This window comes from Hemicordylus capensis, chromosome 3, assembly GCF_027244095.1.
Source record: "Hemicordylus capensis ecotype Gifberg chromosome 3, rHemCap1.1.pri, whole genome shotgun sequence".
NCBI lineage: Eukaryota > Metazoa > Chordata > Lepidosauria > Squamata > Cordylidae > Hemicordylus > Hemicordylus capensis.
Window position 1 is genome coordinate 196611953 of NC_069659.1, and position 13750 is coordinate 196625702.

The following is a 13750-nucleotide window of genomic DNA, read 5'->3' on the forward strand; positions in this document are numbered from 1 at the left end:
GTACCAGAGGACTGGAGAGTAGCAAATGTAACACCGATTTTCAAAAAGGGATCCAGGGGCGATCCAGGAAATTACAGGCCAGTTAGCCTAACGTCCGTTCCAGGCAAATTGATGGAAAGCATCCTCAAGGATAAAACTGTAAAGCACCTAGAAGAACAGGCCCTGCTGGGAGTGAGCCAGCATGGCTTCTGCAAAGGTAAATCTTGCCTCACCAACCTTTTAGAGTTCTTTGAGAGTGTCAACGAGTGTGTGGATCAAGGTGATCCAGTTGACATAGTCTACCTGGACTTCCAAAAAGCTTTTGACAAAGTTCCTCATCAAAGACTCCTGAGAAAACTTAGCTGTCATGGGATAAGGGGAAAAGTACATGTGTGGATTGCTAACTGGTTGAAAGACAGGAAACAGAGGGTAGTTATAAATGGAGAGTTTTCACAATGGAGGGAAGTAAGAAGTGGGGTCCCCCAGGGATCTGTACTGGGACCGGTGCTTTTTAATTTATTCATTAATGATCTAGAAGCAGGGGTAAGCAGCGATGTGGCCAAATTTGCAGATGATACCAAACTCTTCCGGGTGGTGAAATCCAAAACGGATTGTGAGCAGCTCCAAAAGGATCTCTCCAAACTGGGGGAGTGGGCGACAAAATGGCAAATGCAGTTCAATGTTAGCAAATGTGATGCACATTGGGACGAAAAACCCCAAATTCAAGTATATGCTGTTGGGATCCGAGCTGTCGGTGACGGACCAGGAGAGGGATCTTGGGGTTGTGGTGGACAGCTCGTTGAAAGTGTCGACTCAATGTGCGGCAGCTGTGAAAAAGGCCAATTCCATGCTAGGGATCATTAGAAAGGGGATTGAAAATAAAACGGCTAACATTATAATGCCCTTATACAAAACTATGGTGCGACCACACTTGGAGTATTGCGTACAATTCTGGACACCACATCTTAAAAAGGACATTGTTGAACTGGAGAAAGTACAGAAGAGGGCAACCAAGATGATCAGGGGCCTAGAGCACCTTTCTTATGAGGCAAGACTACAACACCTGGGGCTTTTTAGTTTAGAAAAAAGACGACTGCGGGGAGACATGATAGAGGTCTATAAGGTCATGCATGGTGTGGAGGAAGTGGAGAGAGAGATTCTTTTCCCTCTCACACAACACTAGAACCAGGGATCACTCCATGAAATTGATTGCCAGGAGGTCTAGGACCAACAAACGGAAGTACTTTTTCACACAATGTGTGATCCACTTGTGGAACTCTCTGCCACAGGATGTGGTGACAGCCAACAACCTGGATGGCTTTAAGAGGGGTTTGGATAACTTCATGGAGGAGAGTTCTATCAATGGCTACTAGTCAGAGGGCTGTGGGCCACCTCCAGCCTGAAGGGCAGGGTGCCTCTGAGTACCAGTTGCAGGGGAGTAATGGCAGGAGAGAGGGCACGCCCTCAACTCCTGTCTGTGGCTTCCGGCGGCATCTGGTGGGCCACTGTGCGAAAGGATGCTGGACTAGATGGGCCTTGGGCCTGATCCAGCAGGGCTGTTCTTATGTTCTTATGAGTGTAGAACCTCCCGATCTAGTGGCCATTCGTGGGAGTCCACACGCACTCTGCTGAGGGCACCGGCATGAACATTGGTTGTTCCCTGGATATGGACTGCTATGGGAGCACTGGAGTGGTCTATGCACCAAGACCAGAGGTCAAGGGATAGGTTGAGAAGGCTGACAGAGCTGGTACCACCCTGCCTGTTGAGATAGGCTTTCGCCGTTGTATTGTCAGTCTGGATGGTGACCACAGAATGATGTAGGAGGGGCAGGAATCCCTTGAGCGCTTTGAAAATTGCTAAGAGTTCAAGGAAGTTTATGTGGTGGGAGCATTCCTCCTTGTTCCAAAAGGCCCTATATGGAGATGTCCTAGATGTGGGCTCCCCAGCCAGTCTTGGATGCATCTGTGGTAAGGACATGTTCTGGTGGGGGGAGGGGTGAAATGGGGTACCCATGGTGTGATTGCAGATATCCGTCCACCAGAGGAGAGATATGTGAACTACGATTATGGTGAGCCAGCGAGATTGAGGATCTGTGTGAGGGTGAAAGTGGTGTAGGAACCAGCTTTGAAGAATTCTGGAGTGGAGGTGGGCATGGGGGGAGTATGTGTATTGTGGAGGCCATGTATCCTAGGAGTTGTTGGACCAATCGGGCCCCATGGTGGCGATGGTGGAGCACTCGAGATGCTTTGATTCAGTGTTGAGGTAGATAAAGCATGGCATGAGCAGAATGGAATAAAAGGCTCAGGAACTCCATGTATTTTGTGGGTACCAGTTTGGACTTATTGTAACTGATCTGGAGGCTTAGATTGTTCAAGAGAGCAATTGTGGTGGCGAAGGTGTGTAGAACGGCCCGAGGGATGTCTGCTACCAAAAGCCAGTTGTTCAAAGACAGAAAGATCTGGATGCCTTGTTTCTGGAGAAAGGCCAACACTGGTGCCATGCATTTGGTTAACACCCTTGGGGCCGATGCTAGGCCGAAGTGAAGTGCCCTGAACTGGTAGGTGGTGTTCCCAATTTTGAAGCGCAGGTAGAGGTGATGTTGAGGATGGATGGTAACATGATAGTATGCATCCTTGACATCCAGAGAGACCAACCAGGAATCTCTTTGGAGGAGAATGAAAATGATTGTAATGGTGAACATACAGAAGCGTTAGTAGGTGATGCAGCAGCTGAGTTGTCTGAGATCCAAGATCGGATGGAGGTCTCCATCGTGCTTGGGGACTGTCAAGTATGGGGAGTGGAACCCCTGTGAAGAGGGGTTCTATGAACTATTTGTCGAGTAACCAAGTCACCTCCGCGAGAAAGATGGGGGTTGCTTTGGTAGTGACAGGTTGGTTGAATTGGGGTATAGATGAAAATTCCAGCATGTATCAAAATCTTATTATGGTGAGGATCCATGAGTCTGATGTGATGGTCTCCCATGCTGAGAGGTAGGGAGATAGGTGGGTCCCCCACCTGCCCGGGGTGTGTGTGTCAATCTTTTTTGGTGAAAGTAGTGGGTTGTCTGGCCTTATTGGGTGGTGTATGCTGTGTGTTATATGAAGAGCATTTCCCATACGGCTGAAACCGGGATGCACAAAAGGAGTGATCACTGATGGTATTGAGTAAAAGGCTGGTGAGACTGATTGCGATTCCATCTAGTTGAGCGCTGTTGCCTAGGGGTGGATGGTTGGTAGCTCATGGAATGAACTGTGTTGCACAGGCATTGGACCATTTCCAATGTTTCATCCATCTTTCCCCTAAATAGTGAGTTGCCATCAGAGGGCAGTTCCTTGATGAGGGATCAGGCATCATAGGCCAGGCTGGAAGAGTGAAGCCATGCATGGCGGCAGGCGGCTCTAGAGGTGGCCATGATCTTGGAGATGCATTCTGCCAAGTGCCTGGCAGAGTAGAGCTCCTGTTTGACTAACTGAGCTGACTCTTTGAGGAAAGTCTTGGCAGGTTCCTCTTTGCCTGGAGGCAGGTGGTCCAAAAAGGGGCTAGGCGTTCCCAAAGGAAGTGGCTATAATGGGCATTGTAAGCCTGGTAATTAGCCGAAATTTAGGGCAGAAGTGGAGTAGAGGCATCTGCCAAATGCGTCCCATTTTCTACCCTCCCTGTCTGGAGGTGCTGAGGTGGAGTGGGCCCTGTTCTTAGAGATGGAAGACTCCTCTACAACTGAGTTAGGTGTAGGATGGCATTGCAAGAAGTTTCCTGCTTGTTCATCCTCCATGTGCACCCTGTAGAATGTTTCTAGACGTTTAGTAGATTGTGGTAGAGAAGATGGTTGTGACCAGCAGGTCTTGGTGATGTTCAAGAGGGCAGAGTTCATCGGGAGCAGGTGCCTGTGTGTCCTCCTCTATGAGGCCAAATAGAGGATCTGGTTCAGCCTTGCTTTGTTGAGCAAGGGATATGCCAAAGGAAGATGCCATGCGGGAGATGTAATCCGCATAGATTTTGTAGTCCTCTGAAGGAAAACCTGGTTTGGAGTCAATTAGGAGGTCAATGGAAGAAGAGGCCAGGGATCTGGCATCCAATTGGGATGACTGGGCATCTCCTTCCTCCTCAGTGTCCTGATCTGAAGATTCTTCAGCGCTTTGAAGCCTCTAACGGGTCCTGGTGCTGAGTTAGATTTAGAGGAGTGATAGTTGAGCAGGGGGGCCTGTGTCTGGTCTCGTGGAGGGACGTCTGGATCTGAAGATGAGGGTGGCAGGTATGGTTTTGAAGTCATGGTGTGAAGTTTTGCCCACTGATGACGCAGAGGTTGTATGGACACAGTTGTAGCTGGTGGCATGGACTGCTTAGGTCTGTGAGGAGGTCCTAAATAGGCACACTGAGGAGAGCGAGAACGGTCTATGTGGGGCCTTTGGTAGTCCCACTGGTCCAGCTGGGACTGGGAAGGCCTGTAAGGGTTTTCGATGTGGGCATAGCACCATTGAGAGGTATCATATGGGTTAAGCTCCCTAGGATAAGAGGTCATGGTGTTATAGGACCAGTCTTTGATGAGTCTCCTCATCAAAGACTCTTGAAAAAACTTAGCTGTCATGGGATAAGGAAACAAGAACATGTGTGGATTGCTAACTGGTTGAAAGACAGGAAACGGAGGGTAGGTATAAATGGAGAGTTTTCACAATATAGGGAAGTAAGAAGTGGGGTCCCCCAGGGATCTGTACTGGGATCGGTGCTTTTTAATTTATTCATAAATGATCTAGAAATTGGGGTAAGCAGTGATGTGGCCAAATTAAACTATTTAGGGTAATGAAATCCAAAACAGATTGTGAGGAGCTCCAAAAGGATCTCTCCAAACTGTGGGAGTGGGCGCCAAAATGGCAAATGCGATTCAATGTTGGCAAGTGTAAAGTGATGCATATTGGGGCAAAAAACTTCAACTTCACATATACACTGACGGGGTCTGAGCTGTTGGTGACTGACCAGGAGAGAGATCTTGGGGTCTAATGCAATGTGCGACAGCTGTGAAAAAGGCCAATTCCATGCTAGGGGATTGAAAAAAACCCTGCTAATATTATAATGCCTTTATATAAAACAATGCCGCAGCCACACTTGGAATACAGCGTACAATTCTGGTCACCATACCTAAAGAAGGACAATGTAAAACTGGAAAGGGTGCAGAAAGAGGGCAACCAAGATGATCAGGGACCTAGAGCACCTTTCTTATGAGGCAAGGCTACAACACCTCTGACTTTTTAGTTTAAAAAAAGACAACTGTAGGGAGACATGATAGCAGTCTATAAAATCATGCATGGTATGGAGAAAGTTGAGAGAGAGATTTTTATCCCTCTCGCACAACACTAGAACCAGAGATCATCCCATGAAATCGACTGCCAAGAAATTTAGGACCAACAAAAGGAAGTACTTTTTCACACAACGCATAATCCACTTGTGGTATTCTCTGCCACAAGAGTGGTGACAGTCAACAACCTGGATGGCTTTAAGACGAGTTTGGATAATTTCATGGAGGAGAGGTCTATCAACGGCTACTAGTCTGAGGACTATAGGTCACCTCCAACCAGAGGCAGGATGCCTCTGAATACCAGTTACAGGGGAGTAACAGCAGGAGAGAGGGCATGCCCTCAGCTCCTGTCTGTGGGCTTCCCAGCAACATCTGGTGGGCCACTGTGTGAAATAGGATGCTGGACTAGATGGGCCTTGGGACTGATCCAGCAGGCTCTTCTTTTGAAACTCAAGTTTACATATGGAAAATCACCTGACATTTAATATGAAAATAGAGTGCTGGAAAACTTTCACTTGGCTGCATTTTGAGCAGATGGATACAATGGTGAAACTTGGCCGGTCTGTATGTGGGGCACCTGCCTTGGAAGATCTGGCCCACTATATCCCTGAACGGCAACTTTATATTAGTAAGAGAGCAGTATTTGGATCCTCTTTTAAAGAAAATGAAATATGGGGATGTAAATGCAAATCTGACTTTTATACTGCAGGGAACAAATCAATATGTAACAGAAAGAGTGGCCCATTAAGGCCTCTCGGCTAAGAGAACACAAAATGGAGTCAATTGGGTCTGACTTTTAGGGTGACTCCAAAATGTGAGGGCTTATCTCTGGGGAGGGTGAATGTTCACTTTTGATATCACATTTTAATGGTTCTTAGTTATAAAATATCCTTATATTTCAAATATTTTAATCTTATCACCTTGTTTTAAACCCATGGTCTTTTGATAACGGTCACCTTTAGGTTTACATTTTCTGTTGTACATCCGCCTTGTTTTTAGCTCCATGGTCCCTTGATATGGTTCAAATAGGTCTAAATCTGCCGTATTTCTGCCGTTTTAAAACTTGCAGTGGTTTGATGTGGTTCTTTTAAGATCTAACATTGTTTTAGGTTTCCTCTGTTCTTAAATTTGTAGTTGTTTGATATCGTCATTTGACTAATCTATAAAAATTCTATTCTATTCACCACTGCCTCCTAGAAGTTGGAGAAGTCTTTCCCCCTCCATCCCTCTTTGTCAAAGCCCACAGCACTGAAAAGGGAGTTTCTTGACTGTGACATACAGCTTGCTTCTACGTGAAGAACTGCAGTCCCTCATATATGATGTGCAGTATACAGGAACATAGGAAGCTGCCATATACTGAGTCAGATACCATAGGTCCATCTAGCTCAGTATTGTCTACACAGACTGGCAGTGGCTTCTCCAAGGTCGCAAGCAGGAATCTTTCTCAGCCCTATCTTGGAAATGCCAGGGAGGGAACTTTGAACCTAGAAGCTATTCCCAGAGCAGCTCCATCCCCTAAAGGGAATATCTTACAGTGCTCACACATCAAGTCTCCCATTCATATGCAACCAGGGTGGACTCTGCTTAGCTAAGGGGACAAGTCATGCTTGCTACCACAAGACCAGCTCTCCTACCCATGCTTTAGATTTGCCTAAATTTAGGCAAATTTCAAACATAACCATTTCCAAACATAAAGGTGAGAGAACATAACATGTTTGTTTTCTTTTAAACAATCTGTCCTGAATTTACTTGTCTCCCGAAGAGGCATATCTTTTCCTAAGAAACAAAGAGGAAAAGAGGTGGTGGCAAGCTACCTGAGTTCAATGTATGTCACGACTGACCAGGAATCTGGGTCAAGGCATGTCTAATCTTCTACCACCTCTCATAGCACTTCCCAGAAAGATGAGATGTCACCCTAACCCTTGATGATATAGGCATACATAGGTACCTTATTGAAACAGGACTCCCACTCCAAGGCATCAAGAGCTTGCAGGTCATGCACAAGAAGAGCCCGCTGCAGGTAGGTCAGGGCCTGCATTCTCACCTGTCGCCGTGCATCACAACACAAGCAAGCAATACCTGCACAGAACACAGGTTAAAGTAAACATCCTGTCGAGTTGCCTACAGGGAGCTAAAAGTTCCCTCACCCACATCCCCTCCTCAATGGCATGGAATTGCTAGATGCTCATTAAATGTATCCAAGCCAACAGCATGGAACAGAAGAATGACTACTAGCACAAACCCATCGAAGACACAGAGCCTAATTCTTCTACTATGGCATGGCTGAGCAATGACTTTTCTCCCTAGATTCCCAAAGCGCATTCAAAACCTTGGGATGGCTTCTCTCCCATTTTCAATTTCCCTTCTCTAGGGTCACCCTGCCCTTCCAGACTGGCCCTGTCTTGTGAGATGGTCGACAGGTTGTTGTTTTTTCCCCTCTGGAGCTCAGTTGTTTGTTTCTCTTCTCCTCCTCCAGCCTGCCACCAGTGAATTGGACATTTGGTTAATAGAGCTGATTCCTCTGTGTGATTCTCAAGCAGAATGGAGATGTGCGAGTGATACAGAACCTTAAAATGAACCAACAAATTTCTGAGGGAGACACACTCCAGAGACTCTGTAGTCAGTTATGGCTGATTAAACAAAGGGGGACTGCCTGCCATTTATATAGACCTGCTAGAGGCCTATCTCCATCCTCCAATCAGAGAAGCACACATTGGATGTTCCTGCATTTTTATTACAAGAACAGCCACTTCTAATACTGGCCTCTGCTATCTGGGCTGACTTCAGCTCCCAGGAAGTTCACCAAGGTCCTGGTGGACTTGTTAACATCTATCTCTGTCCATATCTGGACAGCATCTTAATCCAGTTATTGTCAAGGGAACAGAATCTTAGGGACATCAAGACCACTCTGGAGTGCCTGCAGCATCACAGTTTTGTGATCAACAGGGAAAAGACTTCCTTGTCGCCAGTGCAGAACTCCTCAGCATAGTGCTAGACATGCTGCTATATAAGATTCTGTCACAGACAAGGAGGTGATACAAGATCTTGTTAGCAGTCTAGCTTGGGGCTTGGGATCAGCTGACCCCATTACTCTGGAAGAGCTGTTGGTCCTAATGGTCTTATGCCAGGACTTGGTCAAGTGGGTAAGGCATACAGTGTCATTCTTGCAGGATCTTTGCCTACTCTGATTATTGAATATACTCTAGCTTCTAGGGCTGAGTGCAGTCCAGCCTTCCCAGATCAGGCAGCAACCTCTGTAGTGCCTGTTTCTTTAGCTGGGGGAGGGGGGCATTTGTGAGATTGTATAGCTTTTTCTCCCTCTCTCACAACACTAGAATCAGGGGTCACCCCATGAAACTAAAGACCGGGAAATTTAGGACTAACAAAAGGAATCACTTTTTGACACAGCACACAATTAATCTATGGAATTCTCTACCATGAGATCTGGTGATGGTCACTAGCTTAGATGGCTTTAAAAAAGGACCTAGACAAATTCATGGAGGACAGGTCTATTGATGGCTACTAGTCTGGTGGCTATAGGCCACCTCCAGCCACAGAGGCAAAATGCCTCTAAATACCAGTTGCAGGGGAGCAACAGCAGGAGAGAATTACTGCCCTCGCCTCTTGCCTGTGGGCTTCTCAGAGGCATCAGATGGGTCATTGTGTGAAACAGGATGCTAGACTAGATAGGCTTTCGGCCTGATCCAGCAGGGCTGTTTTTATGTAGGGGCCCTGATCTAAGATAGATGCATGGAAGAGTGTCAACTGACTGGAGCAACAGACTCTTCCTCTCTCAACCAGTCTCATCTTTCTCCAGTGAGCGCTATGGTCCCTTGATGCATAAGAAGGGAGCACCTCCCCTATGTGGACCCCACCTGATGCTCCAGAGGAGAAAGCCATCCTGTAGGCTTTGGAATGCCATGTGGGTGTCTACAGAAATGGGAATTCACAGTAAGAAATTTTCTTTTTTCACACAGTATTGTTCAGTTGGTCATGTGGAGATGCGATTTGCTTCATTATAATCCTGAACAGTGATCAGGATTCTGCAGGCTGCAGTCCAGTATTTGTGTGAGACACTTGCACCACATCTTTCCATATGTAATCAGGCACACAATGGGAAGTCACCGTGTTCAGGACTGAACATTAAAGGTTATCATATTTTGGTATTTAAAAAAAAAAACAACTCTGAAAGCAAAAGAGGGAGGAGGGGAAAAATCACTCTTTGACCTTTCCCCAACAGCTTCCCCTTCAAAAAAAAGGTAAGGCGGTAATCACACTTGCATAAAAGGACAGGGAAACAGTAAGGCCCACAGCAAGCTGTTTACGAAGGATAAGTGAAGTCCTTCAGAAGTGCATGTGCATGAATGACACACACACAAAAACCCAGAGTTACCGTTTTTCGGTAAATACACATCTGAAGCTACCTTTAATTTGTTTCAGACAGGTGGTATCTCACCACTTGTCCCACCAGCCTCAGACAGCTTACCAATAATTTCTACTGTTTCCTAAAGGCTACTGCATGACTAACTTTGGACACTTCATGTTCATTCTGATGAATGTGGCTGCTACCTCCAAGTAGGCTAGGATGTGTTGGTTTTACCTTGCAACAATGGGCACCAGCAATTGGCCCATAATGTCTGAGAATCTGCTTCAATTTTCTTCCCTGCAGCCTCCAGATGGTGCTGCTCCTCTGCCCAAGAGCTGTAGATAGTAGCAGCCCTTGTGTGAAGGGTATGCATAAGGTCCAGCAGCTGCAATTGAAGAAATAAGGAAAACAATGAGCAACCTATTGGCCTGTTAATCCATAAACAAGAACAGACAATGATCAGGGTGGAGGAATAGGAGGCGGGTGGGGGGGAGAGGAAGCAACGCCCTGGTCTCCTTGGATGTGTCAAAACAACCATACGACAAAGGAAACAGAGCAATCTCCCAGGCTTGTGGGAATAAGCCAACACATTTCAGAACATGTTCTGAAGTCCCAACAGAATGTCTTATCTTGGTTAGGGAAGACAAATCAGGGGATTCAGCTTTTTCAAATCTTACTACTTCAAGATCATATGTGTTTTGTATTGAGTGGGTAGTCAGTTGGACCCATAGCAAACACCCCAATGGGTCACAAAAATATGTAGGCAAATGCGGTTCAGTGTTGACAAGTGTAAAGTGATGCACATTAGGATGAAAACCCCCAACTTCAAGTATACGCTGATGGTATCTGAGCTGTCAGTGACTGACCAGGAGAGGGATCTTGGGGTCATGGTGGACAGCTCGTTGATAGTGTCAACTCAATGTGCGGCAGCTGTGAAAAAGGCCAATTCCATGCTAGGGATCATTAAGAAGAGGATTGAAAATAAAACGGCTAATATTATAATGCCCTTATACAAAATTATGGTGAGGCCAGACTTGGAGTACTGCGGACAATTCTGGTCACCACATCTAAAAAAGGACATTGGAGAACTGGAAAAGGTGCAGAAAAGGGCAACCAAGATGATCAGGGGCCTAGAGCACCTTTCTTATGAGGCAAGACTACAACACATGGGGCTTTTTAGTTTAGAAAAAAGACGACTGTGGGGAGACATGAGAGCGGTCTATAAAATCATGCATGGTATGGAGAAAGTGGATAGAGAAAAATTCTTCTCCCTCTCCCATAACACTAGAACCAGGGGTCATCCCATGAAACTGATTCCCGGGAAATCTAGGACCAACAAATGGAAGTACTTTTTCACACAACGCATAATCCACTTTTGGAATTCTCTGCCACAAGATGTGGTGACAGCCAACAACCTGAATGGCTTTAAGAAGGGTTTGGATAACTTCATGGAGGAGAGGTCTATCAATGGCTTCTAGTTGGAAGGCTATAGGCCACCTCCAGCCTCAAAGGCAGGATGCCTCTGAGTACCAGTTGCAGGGGAGTGACAGCAGGAGGGAGGGCATGCCCTCAACTCCTGCCTGTGGTTTCCGGTGGCATCTGATGTGCCACTGTGCGAAACAGGATGCTGGACTAGATGGGCCTTGGGCCTGATCCAGCAGGGCTGCTCTTATGTTCTTATTCTTTTGACTCTTTTTATTTAGCACAGAAGGAAGTGTTCTGCCTCTTCCCACTAATCTGTCTCTTTCATCACACATACTGCTTCTTTCCTCTGCCATACCTGCATTCCTAAGGGTTGGCTAACCAATTTTGTGCGATTTATCTTTTCCCCCTGTGGTCCACCAATCTATATCGGCTGCGGTGGCGCAGCAGGGAAGCAGCTTGCCTAGAGTGCAAGAGGCTGTTTGTTCAAATCCCCGCCAGTGTGCTTCCCAGACTGTGCATCTATATTGGGCAACAGCGATATAGGGAGGTGCTGAAAGGCATCATCTCATCCTGCGTGGGAGGAGGCACTAGTAAACCACTCCGGTATTCTACCAAGAAAATCACATGGAATGTGATCGCTAGGAGTCGACACCAACTCAACAGCACAATCTTTCCTTTTCCTTCCACCAATCTATACATATTCCAGTTCACTTGACAGTTGACATAAGTAATATCTGCTAAGAGAACTGGACTATGCAGTTTTGCTTTAAAAGAGGTAGTACCTTGCTGAATCAAACCAAGGCCCATTTAGTCCAGCATCCTTATAAAGGTCCCAGCAACTAGCAGACATTAGACCAGGACCTACCTTTGTTTACTCATGATCTATTCTAATAGGCCCAGAGTTCTTCATACCTTATTTATCATACTTTTATACTGCCTGATATGTACATCTCTAGGTGGTATATAAAATTTAAAATAATATTTAGAAGTCAAAACAGATTAAAATACCTGAGACACAATAAAAACAAGAGTATAAAACAGTTATTAAAACAAAATTTAAAATTAATTCTAATTAAAAGCTTCTGAGAACAGGAGAGCCTTGAGGGTCTTCCTGAAATTGAGATGCTCTTATTTCAGCAGGGAGCATATTCCAGAGCCCTGGGGCAATCACAGAGAAAGCCCAGTCCTGGGTCACCACCAAACGAACTGGTGGCAACCATAACTGGACCTCTCCAGAAGATCGTAACAGGCGGCAGTGTTTATGACAAAGTAGGTGCTCTCTTAAATAGCCTGGACCCAAGCCATTAAGGGCTTTATAAGTAATAAAAACAGGTTGCTCACCTGTAACTGTTGATCTGGTAGAGATCCGTCGACATCCATAAGAATGGGGGTTCTGCGCCTGCTCAGGAATCCCCGCGGTAGCCATGCCTCAGCTTGTCGAGGCGTCCAAGCCCCGCCAACACGCAGCGCGTGCTATTTAAGAGGGTGGGTGCCATGTTCCCCAGTTCTTTCGATGACCGCCGAGGAGGACGATCATCGCAGATGGACAGCATGAGTGGAGACGAAGAGATACGGTAAGTATAGTAAGCATCACGCACACAGAGGAGCATCACTACTGCAGGGGGGTAGGCTGGGAGGGTCTTATGGATGTCGACGGATCTCTACCAGATCATCAGTTACAGGTGAGCAACCTGTTTATCTGGATCGAGATCCATCGAGAGCCAAAAGAATGGGTGTTTAGCAAGCTCCCCAAGGAGGGGGGTGCAGTAGTGCTATTGTAACACCCTTTTTAGGACACTCCTCCCAAAACTAGCCTCCGCAACAGAGCGCACGTCTATGGCATAATGCTTGACAAATGGGAGATTGGACGACCAGGTAGCTGCTTTGCATATGTCCAGGAAGCCTACCCCTGAGAGGTGTGCGGACGATGAAGCATAAGCCCTGGTGGAATGGGCTTTGATGGACTTCAGAGGTGCTTTATGCTGTATCTCATACGTGAATACGATGAGGTTGACAAGCCATCTAGACAATCTTTGACGAGAAATTGGAGAGCCCTTGGTAGCGCCGCGGTATGCTACAAAGAGACGTGTGGTGGCTCTAAAGTCCCTTGTACGAGCCATATAGAATAGGAGGGCTCTACGAACGTCCAGTGAATGCATGGACCTTTCCAGGGCCGATTGTGGGTTCCTAAAGAAGGTAGGTAGAATAATGTCCTGATTTAAGTGAAAATCGGAAACTACTTTCAACAGAAAAGCAGGAACCAGTCGCATACGTACCTTGTCCTCATGAAATTGAGTGTACGGGGAGTCAATTCTCAATGCAGTGAGCTCACTCACCCGACGTGCTGTCGTGATGGCAACCAGGAACGCGGTTTTCAAGGATAGCAATTTCAAAGACGTCGAGGCCAGAGGTTCGAAGGGTTTTTGCGTCAGCGAAGAAAGGACCAAAGACAGGCTCCAAGGTTCCACCGGCGGTCTTATTGGAAGATAGACATTGGAGAGGCCCTTCAGGAAGGCTTTGCTGAGGGGGTGTGAGAAGAGAGTAACACCGTCGCAGCCCGCGTGAAGGGATGATAGGGCGGCAAGGTGAACTTTGATAGAAACATTTGCCAAGCCCTGCGATTTAAGAGTGGACAAGTAGAGGAGTACTTGACGAACGGAGGCCCGTTTTGGCAAAAACCCATGGGATT

General features: G+C 46.5%; 1 protein-coding gene across 8 annotated transcripts in view; it reads right to left on the reverse strand.

The window, feature by feature from the left end:
* GBF1 (golgi brefeldin A resistant guanine nucleotide exchange factor 1) overlaps nucleotides 1-13750 on the reverse strand; it is a 217082-nt gene that overhangs the window by 13247 nt on the left and 190085 nt on the right. For all 8 annotated transcript variants that reach the window (XM_053307405.1, XM_053307404.1, XM_053307406.1 and 5 more), the window contains exons 34-35: nucleotides 9871-10021; nucleotides 7219-7349 (exon numbers count right to left, since the gene is read on the reverse strand). In XM_053307405.1, coding sequence (XP_053163380.1) covers nucleotides 7219-7349; nucleotides 9871-10021 — 282 coding nt within the window. The remainder of the gene's footprint in view (nucleotides 1-7218; nucleotides 7350-9870; nucleotides 10022-13750) is intronic.